The sequence below is a fragment of the Pituophis catenifer genome, unplaced genomic scaffold (assembly GCF_029215685.1).
Source record: "Pituophis catenifer annectens isolate HBS135680 unplaced genomic scaffold, rPitCat1.0.hap2 SCAF_7, whole genome shotgun sequence".
Classification (NCBI taxonomy): Eukaryota; Metazoa; Chordata; class Lepidosauria; order Squamata; family Colubridae; genus Pituophis; species Pituophis catenifer.
Genome location: NW_027256887.1, coordinates 5,982,239 through 6,000,968, shown reverse-complemented (window position 1 = coordinate 6,000,968; position 18,730 = coordinate 5,982,239). Strand labels below are relative to the sequence as shown.

General features: G+C 42.1%; 1 protein-coding gene across 1 annotated transcript in view; it reads right to left on the bottom strand.

Annotated features, from left to right (window-relative positions):
- ORC5 (origin recognition complex subunit 5) overlaps positions 1–18,730 on the bottom strand; it is an 84,470-nt gene that overhangs the window by 57,831 nt on the left and 7,909 nt on the right. The window contains exons 5-9 of the mRNA XM_070946833.1: positions 13,529–13,603; positions 8,779–8,890; positions 3,713–3,843; positions 2,900–2,948; positions 1,380–1,470 (exon numbers count right to left, since the gene is read on the bottom strand). Coding sequence (XP_070802934.1) covers positions 1,380–1,470; positions 2,900–2,948; positions 3,713–3,843; positions 8,779–8,890; positions 13,529–13,603 — 458 coding nt within the window. The remainder of the gene's footprint in view (positions 1–1,379; positions 1,471–2,899; positions 2,949–3,712; positions 3,844–8,778; positions 8,891–13,528; positions 13,604–18,730) is intronic.

Below are 18,730 nucleotides of genomic sequence, written 5' to 3'. Positions count from 1 at the left end.
ATTTCCAAACTGCCAATCTTTAAGGAAATCTTCTCTTTATTCGAGCACAGCAACCGGATCATGACTCGTGCGGACAAGACTGACCTTTTGCCCCCCAATCCCTCCCTTTCCGATCCCCAATTCTCTGCTTCTCATTGGCTATCTTCCAAGTCACTCTCCTGACTTCTTGTCTCGTCATTTCACAGGAATGTTCACCCCCCCTTCATTTCCACGGAGACCAAGCTTCAAAGGGATTTAGCAGGCAAAAGTCCAGGGCTTATCTCCCTTTCTATGTCAGCGCTGAAACGCTGACATTACCTTTCATAAGAAAAGATATCGATAATGCACATCGGTACCAATGATACCGATGGTACCCCATAATGAGAAAATGGCAGCTTCTCAATGAGTTGGCCTGTTCTCCAAAGCATCTGAGGGCAGGACAAGAAGCAATGGATGGAAATTTATAAAGGGGAAATCCAATCTAGAACTAAGGAGAAATTTCCTAACAGTGAGAACAATTAGCCAGTGGAACAGCTTGCCTCCAGAAGTTGTGGGTGCTCTAACACTCGAGGTTTTTAAGAAGAGATTGGAGAATCATTTGTCTGGAACGGTATATCGTCTCCTGAGTAGCGGGTTGGACTAGATAATAATAATAATAATAATAATAATAATAATAATAATAATAATAATAATAATAATAATAATAATAATAATAATATTTTATTTCTATACCGCCCTTCTCCTGAAGGACTCAAGGCGGTATACAGCCTGATTAAAAGCACAAAGACAAACAAAATTTAAAAATAATTAAAATTATTAAATAATTGGCTCAATTATAAAACCCCCAAATTTAAAATCCCACATTTAAAACCAATCTTTACATTGACAGCCCGGCCTGGCGGAACAACAAGGTTTTGAGGGCACAGCGAAATACACGGAGGTCGGAGATCTTACGCATTTCTGGGGGCAGTTCATTCCAAAGGGCAGGGGCTCCCACAGAGAAGGCCCTCCCTCTGGGTGTCGCCAGCCGACATAATTTGGCCGATGGCACCCTGAGGAGACCCTCTCTGTGGGAGCGGACTGATGACCTCCAAGATCCCTCCCAACTGTTGTTCTGTATCTAATTCACCTGTACTTCCTCAGCATTTTGCCCTTATCTGCAACTGCTTTTAATAGGAAATGCATACAAGAACTCTTCCACACTTCATGTCTTCCATATCACTTGAATAACTGCATATTTTTCATTAGTAAAAATAAATAAATAAATAAACTCTTACCCATTTTAAGCAGAGTTTAAACAGGGACGATCATAATGATTGGGGAAAAAAAACCTTTCATGTTTGATAGTTCAAAGTTGCTGTAAAAAAAATAATAAAGGGAAGGAAGAGAGAAGCCATTACCTTGATATTTCTCGAAGATAAACCGTTTGCATAGCTTTCTTCAAATGGGATTCAATATTTTTCCACAGTCGGCGTGTGTCGCGTTCATTCGCTGTAGCCACGGAAAGACAATTTAATCATGGTGGATCCCTGAAGAGCATCCAGCTATATAACAATCATTGCCAACTTTATTCAAGCTCAGTGTATTAGCCACTGCGTCCCTCTATTTTTTTTTATTAAAAAGTTTTATCAAATATTACAATTTTTCTCCCCATCCCTCCTCCCCCATCCCTCCTCCACCCACCCCCATCCCCCCTCCCACCTCTCCCTCCCACCCCCCTCCCCCCACCCCGGACTTCCCAGAGCAAATACAGGGTATAACATTTAACAAACATAAACTAAAATATGCTAATTTTCTGTAAGCTCTTAATTCCCTCTTGCTCTTTAACTCCCCTTTCCACTAACAAAACATAATTCAAAAAGAAATAGTTGGTTTCATTCATAAGCTATTTGAAGCTTTTTAGTCCGATATTTGTTTTGAATATAGTCAATCCATCTTCTCCATTCCGATATATATCTTTCATTTGAATGGTCCTTCAGATATGCTGAAATTTTAGCCATCTCTGCTAAATTCACTACTTTTTTTTTTTTTTTTTAATTTGATTTATATGCCGCCCTTCTCCGGAGACTCAGGGCGGCTTACAATGCGTTAAGCAATAGCCTTCATTCTTTTGTATATTTTTATACAAAGTCAGCTTATTGCCCCCACAAACTGGGTCCTCATTTCACCTACCTTAGAAAGGATGGAAGGCTGAGTCAACCTTGAGCCTTGGAGAGATTCGAACCAGCAGAAATTGCAGGCAGCTGTGTTAATAACAGGGTGCACTGAACCACTGTACTCTCAAGGCTCTTATTTTAATGTCCATTCTTCAATGGACCTCTATTCTGCGTCCCTCTATTTTAATAGTACAGGGCCATAATTAAGATCTGGAACCCGAATGGTAGCAGCCTATTTCCCAGAGGCCTTCTACTTCCTACATGTTGGGTAGGTAAAAAAATCATTTCAGTCTAGTTTGACTCTAGGTGACTACAGGGAGATTTCCATGGAGTTTTATTTCCAAAAATATGGAAATTGTATGCCACTACTTCATCCTGAGTTATTTCCCACATAGCTTAGTGCTCTGTAATTTCTTGTGTCGTTTTTGTCTCCTATTGAACTAGCATATGTGTACTGATTTTTTTTTTCTTTCTTTTTATGACCCTACAATCCCTTTTATCCGGATAGGGGCGGAGCGACTGAATGGAGCTGAGCGTTTACTGGCCGGATGCCCTTCCTGATGCCTATGTGGAGTTCACAGCAGATATTTTCTCTTTGAGTCCTGATAGAGAAACATCTACCGCTGCCAGGGATTGAACTCTCAACCTTCTGACTGGGAGGCGATCGTCTTCACCTCTAGGCCACTGCGCTGTTCAGAATATGAATATATGACAAGGCAAAATTCATTCGTATAAAAGCATTCATATGAAAGTAAAATACTCACCTTCTCCTTGGACCACAGGCTCACAATATTTAGAAAAATTAAGTGCAGCCTGTAAAATAAAGAGTGCAAGATTTATTTAGAATCATTTCGAATTTAAAGACCCACTATGTATTCTAAATGGCCTGTGATTGATATGTATATATGCGTGTGTGTATGTGTGTGTGTGTGTGTGTGTGTGTATATATATATATATATATATATATATATATATATATATATATACATATACATATATACATATATACATATATACATATATACATATATATATATATATATATATATATATATATATATATATATATGTATCTTTTTTCTTTTTTCATAGGCTTTTATGTGCATATTCTTTCTAGCCAGGTTTTACCTATGTAAACTTAGTTGTTCTTCAGCCCTAGGTTCTGTGAAATCTCATTCACAAGTTCTTGGGCCCTTTTTCTGCTGCCAAACTGCAACTCTCTCCCAGGAAGCAACACAGAGTTGCAGTTTGGCAGCAGAAAAAGGGCCCAAGAACTTGTGAATGAGATTTCACAGAACCTAGGGCTGAAGAACAACTAAGTTTACATAGGTAAAACCTGGCTAGAAAGAATATATATATATATATATATACATACATCATACATACATACATACATACATACATACATACATATATATATATATATATATATATATATATATATGTATGTATATATATATATATGAGAGCGGGCATCAAAATTTCATTTTTTAATGTGTGCCAGTGTGTTCACAGAAAAAAGTGACAATAAAGGTTATCTTATCTTTATTATGAAGAACACCAAAGAGATAACTCACCAGATGTTGGAGCTCCTTCAAGTCCCTGCAGACTGGATAGAAGACTCCAAGAAGAATATTGATATATGCAGCATAAAAATCAAATGAATATTCTGGAGGATGATCATGGGACAGAATCTTCTGCAGATGTCCTATATGAATAAAACAACAACATCAGCAACAACAAAAGCATGATTTTCCACTAAGGCTCATAGAGTGACTTATTGCATTGTTTTCAGTGCTAAAATTCAGGAGACATCGCACAGAATAACATTTTTATGTAAGACTAAGAAACCTTTTCTAGTTCTCTAGCCAATCAAGTAATATCCTAAGCCGGGGTCAGCAACCCACGGCTCTGGAGCCGCATGTGGCTCTTTCATTCCTCTGCTGCAGCTCCCTATCGCTGGTCGGCTCCACAATTGATAGGGCTTTCGGTTAGGACAGGTAGAGGAAAAAGGATGCCGTGCTAGGAAGTAGGCTCTATGGTGGGGGAACCGGACTTCCAGTGGGCAGAGGAAAAAGGACGCCGTGCTAGGAGGAAACTCTATGGTGGGGGAACTGGACTTCCAGTTGGCTCCAGAATTGAATGTGGGGCTTCCGGTTAGGACCTTTGTGGCTCTTTGAGTGTTTAAGGTTGCCGACCCCTATCCTAAGCCAATGACAGGCAGCCCAAGTCTTCTTCATTAAAATCATCCTATCGTGTTTTCAATTTCCTTACAGATACAATTCTCTTTGAAGAAAACATCTACCAGTTTCTTCTTTCCTATCAGATACCCAGAATGACCAAAGCAATCTCCTAAGCCTCAAGCAATGAAATTACCCTTTTTTTCAACTCAGGTAAACATTTTATTAATAAGTCCCTTAGGGTCCTTGTTCATTCATATGATTATTAACTGCCAGGCGTGTTAACATTATTTGTTGATTATCTCACATTTGCATTTTACAGTATGTGTTTTATGTTTTTCTCAGTACATCATTATAAATCTAGGCCAGGGGTCCTCAAACTACGGCCCGTGGGCCAGATATGGCCCGTTGAAGCCATTAATCTAGCCCGCATGGGACCACGAGGGTGCCCCACCCACATCGCACCAACTACCCGCCGGCCCCCACCCACCTTCTGGAGGCCAAAAACGGGCCCGTTTTTGGGTGGCAGAGTGGTTCTGGAGGCTGGGAAGGTCAAAAACAGGCCTGTTTTTGGCTTCTCCGGCCTCCAGAGAGAGGGAGAGGGAGAAAAGAGAGAGGGGGAGGGAAAGACACACACACACACACACACACACGTACCTCCCACACACCCAAAGGCAGCACATCCCTTCACTAACCTGATTTCTACCCCCAGGAGCATAACAAATTTAAAGTTTAATTTGTGTGTATTGTTTAATGGACTGCTAAATTGGCCATGCCCACCCAGTCACGTGACCACCTAGCCACACCCACTCAGCCGGTCCACACACCCCCAACAGTCTGAGGGACCGTGAATTGGCCCCCTGTTTAAACAGTTTGAGGACCCCTGGTTTAGGCCATAGGTCAGGGACTACATGTATATTGCATATTTGAGATGTTTAAAGTGAAATTAAATCGGCAAACTACAACGAGTTCACGGTGAAATAGCTTTAGAATCTTCAAACTAGCAACAAAACAGAGCTACTGTTTTTATTATTAGAAACACACACACACACACCCAATTATAATGGTATATTTAAGACATTGTCATTGGAGGCTAAAGAAAATTTAGTATTACATGTAAGAAGAAAGCTGAAGTCATCAAGATCTCGATATTGGGGATATAGTGACTGAACCCTTGTCATGGGCGGATCATTCCCTCCTTCGCCTTGACCTTCGAACCGCTACACCCCGACCAGTACGCTCCCATAGAGAGGAGCTCCTCAGGGTGCCGTCGGCCAAAAAATGTCGACTGGCGGCCCCCAGGGGGAGAGCCTTCTCTGTGGGGGCACCCGCCATCTGGAACGAGCTCCCCCCGGAGATACGGAGGATCCCGGACCTGCGCGCTTTCCGCCGTGCCATCAAAACATTTCTTTTCCAGCAGGCCGGCCTGGCCTAACCTCTCTTTTAAACTTTTTAAAAAAAATTTAAATTTTAAATTTGTCTCATGAATTGGGGTGTTTTAAATGTTGTTTTTCAGGCCAATTATTTAATTGTATTTTAATGGTTTTTTAACATTTGTATTATATGTATTTTATTTGGCTGTTCACTGCCCTAAATCCTTCGGGAGTAGGGCGGTATACAAATTCAATTAATAATAATAATAATAATAATAATAATAATAATAATAATAATAATAATAATCAGGCCTTTCTATTAACCATCATTCAGTTCCTCAATAGCTGAGAAAGGAATCACATCAGCTGAGGGGAGAACAATTTCAGTTCCATTCTTTCTAAGCTGTGTCTGATGTGGTTACAAATTAAAAACAACTTTTAATATTAAAAACTAAGGCATGTTTTCCCCGTCTCTCACAAATGCTTTTTTCCCTTTTGTGTTATGTGTTTTGTTACCTTAAGCTTCAAACATCAGAAATTGACTTATTATATATCTTGTGAAGGCCCTGTAGACTTTTGGAATGAATGAAAATGCTTAAAAAATAATAATCTTCCCCTCTTTTCATTGGCGAAGATTATTGAAATCTAAACAGGAAGAAACTTCCTTATTTTTATTTTTTTTTTAAATCGTGAGAACTGTCCATAGGAAAGGACTCATACTTTAAGAAATGAATATATAAAATAAATTATAGAAAACGATTCTGCAGTCGTAAGAAATTAAGCCTGTGCTTAATTAATTATCTGAATGAAGTCTGTTAATAAATGAAATATAGATCATACAAAAATGAACTCAGGCAAAACGTATGACTAATTCATAAAACCGCTCAGGGGGAAAAAGAAACATTAATATGGAAGAAATCAAAGGATATTAACGGAATTGAAGAATATTGAGTGAGACAAGTTGACAATTGCCATGGCTTTGGTGCTGACTAGTCATGCATACCTATATCTATCCAGACCCTGGGATAATTCAAACAAACAGACCATAAAGGTAGTCCTTGATTTACCACCACAATTGAGACCCACATTTCTGTTGCTAAGTGAGACAGTTGTTAAGTGAACCTTGTCCCATTTTCAAAAGCTTTCTTGACACATTTGTTAAGTCAATCTGGCTTCCCTGTTGACTTTGCTTGTCAGAAGGTGGCTCTAAAAGAGGACTCGTCGTAACTCTGCTGGAGAAGCTTCTTGGATAAGAAGCGAAAGGTCTTCAAAGAAAACCAGTGTTGTGACCAAGGCTTCCCAAAAGCACGAAGCCGATTCCTCGTCCGGATAAAACCCCTTTTATTTAGTTTAAAGGGAATTCCTCTCCAGCAAAGTCCCGGCCGACGGTCTTTCAAGAGATTCCGCAACTACAGACCTTTATCAGGCTTGGAGAGCTGCCAAGCCGATATCTTCCAAACGCCACTGTGGAGCAGACAATACTTGGCAAGAAGTCAGGAACAGATCTTCCCTCTAAATTGTCTCCTGCAAACTCCCCTCCCCTTTTGCTCCTCTTTATTCCCTCTGGGAGGGGCCATTCACCGTCCACCTGTGGCTTTACTCCTGAGTTGACCCTCCTTGTTCCTTAGCTGTTCCCTTCTCCTGGCAGCTCTGAGCACGGGCACACTGGGAACAGGCTCCAGCTGTTCTTCTGCCCCACTGATGTCTGACTCCGAAGGCAGCTGACAACTGTCAGACGGCCCTGGCCCCCTCTCTGCCTCCGGTGCAGAGCACTCATCAGAGCTGTTCTGTCCCCCTGCCACGAGTGGCCTTGCAGAGGCTCAAATAGCCCGGCTGTCAACTTGCAAAGCTTTCAAGTTGCCATGAGCAGGAGGGAGGGAGAACTGAAGTACATTCCATACATTCTTCCTGACCGCAATCAGAAGGAGGGTGTTAGGTTTCACAGCCAGCCAAAGTGGTTAATTGGAGAATGTGATTTATGACATGGCCAGAGAGGAGGGGAGAGACAGGGTCATAGGGGAACGTAAATCTACGTAGGATCAGTCCTAACTGCATCCGAGTATTGCCGGAATGTTGCTCCTAATAAATGGCTATATTTCCTTTGAAGTTTGGATCATGGCTCATGAATTAATTAGGGCATCTTTCAGAAAGTTGACACCGGCAGTAACAAACGCAGACTAGATAGACTGAAGCTGGCCCTTTAATAAATAGTTCTCTTCCAAAGCGTTTATCAGTCCAATAGTTACCAGGCAATGTTCCAAAGGTCTTGACAGACGGCCAGCAGGCTACTGCAGGAATGCAGACTCTTGTCAAAAAACTCCAGACTAACAGTTGTAAATCCACTACATCCAAAACGCCAACAAATTGTTCACCACGCCTTTCCAGCCCAGTCACACCTCTTTTATACTTTGTAGGGTGTGGCCCTACATCTCCTGACCACACCTCTTGGAATGTGGCAATAGCTGTTCTCTACGACGTCTCCTACGTCTCTCTCTTGCATCCAATAAGGGCTCCCCCTCCTTGTTACCGGCCTCTGTTTCCTCCTCAATTTGGCTGGGGTCCAGAGGCACGTCATCAACTGTCAGTTCTTGCTGACTCACCAATGAAGGCGGCCCCTCCGGCACATAACTCGTGACAGCTTCCTCCTTCTCCGTATCATCCTCCGACTCAGCATGTGAAGATAAATCAGCCTCCGGGGCCGGGGTCACAACAAGAGCCTTCCGCAGACTCCAAGACTGGCCCTGTTCCTCCCCAATCTCCTCATTGTCCGAGTCTGGCCCCAGCTCCGTTGCCTCTTGAAAAAGCACATTTGGGACAACCATGATCTGGATGACCAAGACTCTCCATAGACACTGACTTTCCTTCTAGGAAGCTGGAAGGGATGGTTGCAAATCGTATGTTTTGTGGGACACTGTAATAGTCAGAATAGTCGTTTTGTGGCGAAGGTTGTTGAGAGCGTGGTGGCACGACAACTTCCCCGGCACCTGGATGAAGTTATCTATCTAGACCCGTACCAGTCGGGCTTCAGGCAGGGGTACAGCACAGAAACGGCATTGGTCGCGTATGTATGCCGATTTATTTTGTCCTTACCTATGCTGTAATCTGGAAAATATAATGGCAGCGGCTCAAGGCATCCTGTGTTTGGACGAAGAAGTTCCCACACAATTTCACTAAGGAAAACCACAGTCACGTTCTTCTCTGTCTGTAAGTGAGCGATGTTAAAGGAGAGAGAATTAAAAATAACCCAGTAGCTATATTTTTAATCAGAGAAGACTTCAGGTTTGGCAAAAACAAAAAGCGGAAAGAAATTAATCCGATTCAGCATTTTACTTAAAAGTTATTTGCATAGTGAGAAGCCCTTAAATAGCTTAATCAAGCTGCTAACACATTTAGATTTTTTTTTTAAAAAAAAATAGATTTCAGGATTCTTTTACTGCACTATGACATTTATGATTCTCCAAGGTAGATATTTTAATTATTAGGGAGGATAAATTGATTGCGTTCGGGGAAAAAATAATACTTAAATGACATTTATGTTTCCCAAAGATATATATCTTAATTATTAGGGTGGATAAATTGATTGCGTTTGAAAAAATAATACTTAAATCATTAAAACTGATACGGGCTCAAATCAGCCATGCTATTTTATTTCCAATCTGCTTTCCCCTTATGTGATAATGTGCCTTTTATTCATCTCTAGTATGCTTTTAGGGGATGCGGTGGCTCAGTGGCTAAAACGCTGAGCTTGTCGATCGAAAGGTCGGCAGTTCAGCGGTTCGAATCCCTAGTGTTGCGTAACGGGGTGAGTTCCCGTTACTTGTCCCAGCTTCTGCCAACCTAGCAGTTCAAAAGCACGTAAAAAAATGCAAGTAGAAAAATAGGGACCACCTTTGGTGGGAAGGTAACAGCATTTTGTGTGCCTTTGGCATTGAATCATGCTGGCCACATGACCACGGAGACGTCTTCGGACAGTGCTGGCTCTTCGGCTTTGAACCTAGAGTCGGGAATGACTAGCACATATGTGCGAATAAATTTACTTTTTATTAAATTTATTAAATTTAATTTAATAAATAAATTATGAAACTCAAAATAAAAGAATAACAAAGTTGGAAGGGACCTTAGAGGTCTCCTAGTCCAACCCTCTGCACAAGCAGGAGATCCTATACCCGTGATGGCGAACCTATGGTATGCGTCCACAGGTGGCACGCATAGCCATATTGGTGGGCACACGAGCTCACGCGCCAGCTGATATTCAGGTTTTCTGGGACCACCAGAAGTAAGGAAAAAGGCTGTTTCCTGCCTCCGGAGGGCCTCGGGGGGGGGGGGGGGAAAGGCCCATTTTTTGCTGTCCCCAGGCTCCAGAGCCTTTCTAGGAGTCTGGGGAGGGCGAAAACGATCTTCTCCACCCCCCTCTGGAGGCCGGAAACGGCCCATTTGCCAACTTCCGGTGGGACCGGAAGTTGGCAAATGGGCCGTTTCCGGCCTCCGGAGGGCCTCGGGGGAGTGGGGAAGGTCATTTTTGCCCTCCCCAGACTCCTAGAAAGACTCTGGAGCCTGGGGACAGCAAAAAACGGGCCTTCCGGTCCTACCGGAAGTTGGCAAATGGGCAGTTTCCGGCCTCTGGAGGGCTTCCGGGGGGTGGGGAAGGTCGTTTCCACCCTCCCAAGACTCCTAGAAAGGCTCTGGAGCCTGGTGAGAGAGAAAAACGGGCCTACCGGACCATCGCGTGCCAGTAGGGGTTGGGGTTGGGGTGGGGTTGCGGGCACATGTGCACAGGGTAGGGTGCATAGGATTATGGGTGTGGGCATGCGCACGCGCGACACCCCCCATCCCCCCACCCCTGGCACGCAATGGCAAAAAGATTAGCCATCACTGTCCCATCTCTTCTTAAAAACTTCCAGTACTGAAGCACCCACAACTTCTGGAGGCAAGCTGTTGTACTGATTAATTATTCTCACTGTCAGGAAATTTCTCCTTGGTTCTTTCCATCACAAGTAAAACATACAAAATGTACAGATGGTGAAATGAGGTTAAAACAGAATTAAAATATTACTGTAGTCAAAAACCAAACACAATAAAGCGAGCAAACACTGTAGGCCAGTGACAATGCTTTTTTGTTCATTTTTAAATCCTTCGTAAAGGTCAAAATTGACCCTATTGTACTGGAAAGTGAGTTCCAGGAAGTCACGGAGAAAGTGTGGCTCTAAGCATCCTCCCCAGATAATTTCATTGGGTGGCGGGAATCTGATTAACACGGTATTGAGACGGAAAACTGTTCCTGAAGGCTGTGAAAGATATAGCTGTGAAACCACTGTTTGAAAAATTGGAACAAATTTTGTGTTGTTAAGTCTGCATGCTGCCCAGAATCATCTATGCCAGATAGCAGAATAACAGAGTTGGAAGGGACCTTGGAGGTCTTCTAGTCCAACCTCTGCTGAAGCAGGAGACTCTATACCCGTGATGGCGAACCTATGGCATGCGTGCCACAGGTGGCACACGGAGCCATGTCGCCTGGCACGCCAGCTCAGCTAGGGCGTGCATGCACGCGCCAGCCAGCTAATTTTTGGGCCTTATGGGCCTACCAGATGTAGGGAAACAGGCTGTTTTCTACCTCCGGAGGGCCTGGGGGTGGGGTGGGGAAGGCTGTTTTCGCCCTCCCCAGATGCATAGAGAGGATCTGGAGCCAGGTGAGACAGAAAAACGGGCCTACTGGGACATTGGGTGCCAGGAGCGGGGGGGAGGGGGGTTGCGCGTGCATGCACGGGTGGGGTGCATAGAATTATGGGTGTGGGCATGTTCGTGCGCGAACCTCCCCCCCTCTTCCTGGCATGCGATGGCAAAAAGGTTAACCATCACTGCTCTATACCATTCATGTCAAATTGCTATCCAATTTGTTCTTAAAACTCTCCAGTGTTGGAGCATCCACACCTTCTGGAGGCAAGTCGTTCCACTGATTATATAGATGGGGGGGAGGGAAAGAGAAAGAGAGAGAGAGAGAGAGAGAGAGAGAGAGAGAGAGAGAGAGAGAGAGGGAGAGAAGGAGGGAGGGAGATGATATATATTACTACATATAATATATATAGATAATAGAGTTAATATGTATAATATATCTGTTATAATATATCAGATATAATCTGATATAGATGGGCAGCTATAGAAATTTAGGAAATAAATTAATAAATGTTGGAGCGACTTATTTTTTCACAACATTTATGAGCCCCTACCACTGGAAAGAGCTTGGAATCATGCAATATGCCTCTCTAATCCATTTGAACGGCTGCAAATGCCATTAATCCAAAGCAAACACTTTTCTCCCCGCACTCAAAAGTATCACGTTTATTACATCAGATTATTTGCAAGGGAAACACACGGATGTGTCCAAGGGACCCAGCTGTCATCCTCGACTTCGGTTTGCTACAAAGATTAATGCACATCTTCAAAACCCAAATGAGCACATTTTAACCAGGTTCTCGAATGCCATTTACCAGCAAGCGTGGGAAGGGCTTCCCAAATTAGCATTTCTATGCTATGGCTTATGGTAGATTTACAGTTTTAAATCCAGGAAAAAAGAAAAAACAAAACACAATCTTGAAGCAAACACGAAACAATCATTTTCTTGCCTTTAAAACTACAGTATTTATCGGAGTATAAGACGCACCGGACTATAAGACGCACCTACCTTTTTTGGTAAGGAAAACAAGAAAAAGAAATCTGCCTCTGCCTCCCAGCAATTTTGCCTTGTTGTAGCAAACAGCAACAGCCTGCTTTACTTTCATTTTTGTTTTCAGCATAGCTTGATTAGCACAAGAAAAAAAAAATCTGCTCCAGCAATTTACCTCCTTGCAGCAAGTAGCAGAGGCCCCAGCAAAATAGCTGAGAGTAAAACAGCTGAGAGCAAATCAGCTGAGAGTCGGGAGGCCGATCCAATCAACTTGTGCTAATTAGGCTGTGCTGAAGCTGAAACGAGCTGTTTCTTCTGGCTGCTTGCTGCAAGGAGGTAAACTGCTGGGAGGCAGAGACCAAAGGGTGGGGGCCAGTGGGTGGGCGGGGCTACATTCTGTGTGTAAGACGCGCCTAAATTTTCACCCGCTTTTAGGGGGGAAAAAGGTACGTCTTATACTCCGAAAAATACGGTATTTGCATGTATTGACTTTGCATGTATTGACTGTATTGTCACTTTATAAAATAAACAAATCAATTTTATCCTCCAACTCTTCCATTTTGTAAAAACCTAGCTCACTTAGTCCTCTGAACCTCTTACCTCTACTGACATATTTACATAGCATGATGTTTGTCAGCTTGTATCAGTTTCTGCTTGACATGCAAAAAATGAAAAAAAAAGCAAAAAAAAAAATCATCAAATTTTAATAGTAAAAAAAAAACACCAGAGTCATTTATCTTTATCTTTCTCTCTCTCTTTCTCATTTCTGCAAAATTTATATTGATCTTAAGAGCAACACTTCTTATGGGAAAGAAAGCTATGGATTTAGCAAAACTGCAAACAAAATGTGGGTTCGCTTAGCTACGATGGGTATTAAAAAACTATCCTTTAAATTTAGTCAGATAACTTTTCAAACTGTTGATAGATCACAAGCGGCAACACAAAGACAAGTTAATAAAATAAACAAAAATAGTTAAGCCCAAGAGACACACAATTGACCAAATTTACTAGCAAAAAAGCTGTCTCACATTAAAATTGTCCTGTTAATTAAAAACTCACAAATTTATTGTCAGATCCGCTAGGCCTGGCACTTTTAATTTTAGAAATACACACATTAAAGCCGTCAGCATATGCCGGAGTTTCCATTCTTAAATAATGAAATGTGGCTGATTCCCTTACCAATTCTTGCAATCTAAGAAAACCTGGCAGAATATTTCCTTCCAGCTCGCGCAGCTGTTCTGCTTTATCCAAAACCTGTAAACAAAGAGAGATATTTGTTACACAAAAATAGTAACTTGAAAGTTCTGTTTCTACTACTTAAAGTATATTTACCAATACAAACTTTCGCTAAGAGTTTCTCAAAATACATTTTCCTAAGAAAAGTATGGTGTTTTTTTTTTTTCTCAGGCAGGCACAATTGGTGAAAAAGTCCGTATTTCAGTTAATTGATTTAATCTCACTAAAAACAACTAAAATATGCCTTGACTTTTAATTGGGAGCCACCCAGAATTGGTTGAACGATGGGCAGCTATATAAATATGTAAATAATTTAAATACATTAAATAAAATATTCGATTACAAGGCTTAATTTTCTTCTAATAGCTACTAAATTCCTATATCTATATTGAAATTCTATATTTAAATTCAGAAGTAATAGAAGTAGATTCTATTACTTCTGAAAATAGAAAAATATACCAATTGGCTGTTTAATTTTTAAAGGTTTGGATTTTGTAAAAAGTTAGGGAAAGAAAACTATATTTTATTTCAGATGGGGCTGGGCCGTGCATAACTTTGTATTCAACTTTCCAAAAATGCCCTTGTTTAATATAGGAAATGTTAGGTTTCCATACAATCAATCAATCAATCAATCAATAAGGACTGCAGAGTGTAATCTTTCAATACATTATCTCTGTAAAGTATGTACTGTAAAGTCTCTAGCCCTCAGTGTGACTCTGGCGCTCCTCGACAAAATATCCATCACATTGTGTCTGAAGGTCCATCAAGAGCTTACAGGGGCCCAATGTCTGATTTTTTCAACATAGACCACCCTGTCCTTCAACAGGGGTGGGCTTCAAAAATTTTACCAAGGGGTTCTCTACCCAGTTGCTGGGTGGGCGTGGCCATGGTGGGCGTGGCCTAGTCGGCCTCCTGCACCACGGCGAAGGGGGTGTTTTTGCCCTCCCCAGGCTCCAGAAGCTTTCTTCGAGCCTCCGGAAGGGCGAAAACAGCCTCCCGAGGCTCCGGAGGCCCTCTGGAGGCTGGAAACTTCTGGTAGGCCTGTTTTTTGCCCTTCCTGAGGCTCCACGCATGCTCTGCACTTACCTGCATCCAAAACAGGCTGTGTGGGGACTTCTGGGAGGAGTGGGCGGGGCCAGCCAGGAGTGGGATTTGGGGGTTCTCCAAACTGCACAGAATCTTAGCTAGAGGTTCTAGCGAACCCCCAGCAGCCCACTCCTGTCCTTCAATGGCCGGGTGGACTGGATATTAACATTTGAACTACTTTTAAGTCCAGGTATTTGCATACGCTAAATAAATAAATAAATAAACGTAATTATTATATTTTACGACCTTAACACCTGCACAACTTGCCACAGTTGTTAAACGAATCACTGCAGGTGTTAAGTTAATAACACAGTTAAGTGACTCTACCTTTGCCACTAACTTTGCTTGTCAGAAGGTTGCAAAAGGGGACCAGGTGACACCAGGACACTGCAGCCATCATAAATACGAGTTAGGTGCCAGGTATCTAAATTTTAATCACATGGCCGTGGGGATGCTGCAATGGACATAAGTGTGAAAAACAGCCCTAAGTCACTTTTTCCAGTGGCGTTGTAAATTTCAGTCACTAAATGAACTGTTCTAAGTCGAGGACCACCTGTATACGTATCATTTTGTATAGCGTAACACAGGGGTGAGCAACTATGGCCCTTTTATGACTTGTCGACTTCAACTCCCAGAATTCCTGAGCCAGCCATGTTAGCTCAGGAATTCTGGGAATTGAAGTCCACAAAAGGGCCATAGTTGTCCACCTCTGGTGTAACAGAGTGCCTTAAAATTCACAAAAATAGCATATAAAATGTGCATCAAAATATAAAATGTCAGAGCAGTAAATTATTTCAAAAACACACAATACGAATGATGAATGAAACTATGCCTAAAATTAAATTACGTATGAGCAGTCACTGGAGTGGTTGAACCTTATTTATTTATTTATCCATTGGACCGCAGTGCCCTCAAGATGACGTATTTCATGCAGGGATCCAGGGAACCTTCTGAGGGGGCATTCTGTCACAATATGATATAAAGTTTGAGTTCTGCAGTTTGCAGAATTGCAATGCAATGCAAAAAACCCTGCAAATTTGCAGTTCTAAAAGAACTGCAGGAAAAAAAAAAAACAATGGCTACCAACTGCCTTCCATTGAGGATCTGTATACTGCATGAGTCAAAAAGAGGGCTGTGAAAATATTTACAGACCCCTCGCATCCTGGACATAAATTGTTTCAACTCCTACCCTCAAAATGACACTATAGGGCACTGCACACCAGAACAACTAGACACAAGAACAATTCTTCCCCAAACGCCATCACTCTGCTAAACAAATAATTCCCTCAACACTTGTTCTGTCCCCATACCACGCACATACCCAACCAGCCAGCCGAGGGTTAAATAAACTCTTCAAACACTCAACGTCAATGATAAGGAACTTGGCAGCAACTCCGTGGCTGCCTGCCAAGAACTTTTACTTCGATAACACAGACAAAAATACACACAGTTTGAATAGTCCAGTTTGTAATTAAATCCACAGCAAATAGGTGTTGTGTCCGAAGGTGCAAAGTGCCTCGCCAGAGATTAGCTTTGTCCGTCACAGAGTCCGAATGGCCACCACACTCCCTTTTATAGCCTGTGGGGTGTGGTCCAGTGACTCAGCTTAATCTCTGGCACGCCTCCTTTTCTGCTGCGCCCGCTTGTCTCTCCGACGCTGGCGTGGGTCCAACCACAATGTTTCTTCGTCACTATCCGACGGCTCGGAAACACCTGGCTCCTGGCCAATCTCTTCTCCTTTGGGAGACACCTGAGGCATTGCCAGAGAGGAGGGTCCTGGAGAGGGAGGCCTGGCCGTCTCCTCTCCTTCATGTTCGGAGCCTTCTTCCTCCGATAAGATAGGCTCGGAGGACGGAGCCACAACACTGTCAAACTATTCACTAAGTCTGCACTAGTGTTAATCTTCTCATCGTTCCTATCACCCATCTCCTCCCACTTATGACTGTATGACTGTAACCTTGCTGCTTCTATCCTTACGATTTATATCGATCGTTTCCTAATATGATTTGATTGCTTATTCGTACCCTATGGTTATCACTAAGTGTTGTACCTTATAATTCTTGATGAATTATCTTTTCTTTTTATGTACACTGAGAGCATATGCACCAAAGACAAATTCCTTGTGTGTCCCAATCACACTTGGCCAATAAAGAATTCTATTCTATTCTGAGGACATTGTCACAGTGGCTTAACTAAGATCAGATGATGAATAACACCCCACGCGAAGCAGAAATCCTATGAATTGAAGGGGTTTCTCCCAACTTAAAGTTACCTTAGTTCTTATACTTTAACACTTATCTAAAGTGCAAATTACAATTTGAAACTCTCGTCAGGAAAAACATGAAGGACACGGTGTTCTCACCGTAGACGTCAACAAAGTTTTACTGACAGCATCAATCACTGGGGAGAATGAGTCATGTTGAGCCTCGTGATTAATCATGATTGTTCCATACCTGTGCTTGGATTTGAGAAGCATTTAGAAACCACTGAAAGAGATCGTTCATTTATCTTCATTTTCCCCGAGTTAACTGAAGCTGAAATATGTTACATTATTCACCAATGAAACAAAACAGAGTTAATTAGTTTTGCCAATTTGTGCTATCAAAACACACGGGCTATCATCAATCTTCATTTAAGTCACCCCATAATAAATCCGTACATCACAGGTTAATTCCCATAAATTGATTCTGCTCGCATTCATGTCTGTTTTCACGCACAGCAGAGTGGAAAGTTCTAATTTCACTCACTCTTAATTCTTCTGATTTATTGACAATTTGCCCAATGCAAATGATCACCAATTTAATGCTCTTTATCATCTATTCTCAAGTAACTTCAGATATGAAAACCATCAATAAACCAAGCAACTTGTCTCGAAAACCAGCTGTATTCATGGTTTCCTCCCTGGAACAGATCAGTAAAACCACATAACACATTTTCATTTTTTGGGGGGAGCTTCAATTTCTGTAAACATCTTTCTAGAAATAAAAAGTGAGGTCCTCAGAATTATAGTGATCAATGTGTAAGAAAAAGGAGATGTGTATTTCAGGTAAGCTTTGCTTTTACTTTTCATGTTAGAGCTAATTACATTTTATTAACAGGATGGCATTCCCTATAGTGCAGCAATATTCCCTCTCTACAGTTAACTAACTATATAACAAAACAATTGAGCTGAGCCAATTGCAAGTTTCATTCTTCACAGCTAGGTAATAATACTATGCAAGCTTCCAGTGCAAATAGATTTTTTTTAAAATACTATCTTAAATCTAAGATTTACAAGACAACCATTCGCCCTGCTGCACTGTATGGCACTGAATGCTGGGCAGCAACCACACGGACCAAAAGCTATCTCCGTGCCATGGAAATGCAAAGGCTCCGTTGGATATCGGGCATCTCCCTTCTTGACCACATCACAAATGACACCATTCGACAGCATTTTGGTGTGGCACCGATTAAAGAGAAGATGAGCGAAGTATGGACATATCCTGAGAGCATGTCAGAATATTCATGAACTGGCAGAGACACGGTAACAAGGTCAGCCAATGAATAGGCATGGTAACAGATCAGCCAATGAGGCTTATTTGGAAAAAAGAAACTTAAGCAAGGAATCTGGGTGTGGCTTAGCTCTGTGCTCAGCTCTAAAATGAAACTAGTCTGGTCTTGTCTGTATTCTGCTCTGAACTCTGAACTGCTCTCCTCTGCCTGTGTTTTTTGCCTGTAACTTTCTACCACATTGGAAGAATCTGCTATTGGTGTTGTATGTGTTATTTTATATATAAAGAGAAATTAATGAATCCTGCCAAACAGGAGTGGGTTCTAATTACCTTTACTACCGCAACGGGATCGCATATGCGCAGATCGCCTATGACAACATCCGGAGCGGTGGGCAGAGCCTCCCGCCGGTTTTACTACCGGTTCTTGCAAACCGGTCCGAACCGGGGGCAACCCACCACTCCTGCTGAATCAGTTACCTGTGTGTGCTTTCTGGGTTTGATTTTTGCAACAAACTCTGACAGAGCAGTACTTTCTACCATTGCCAAGACAGCCTACAATTAGAAGTCA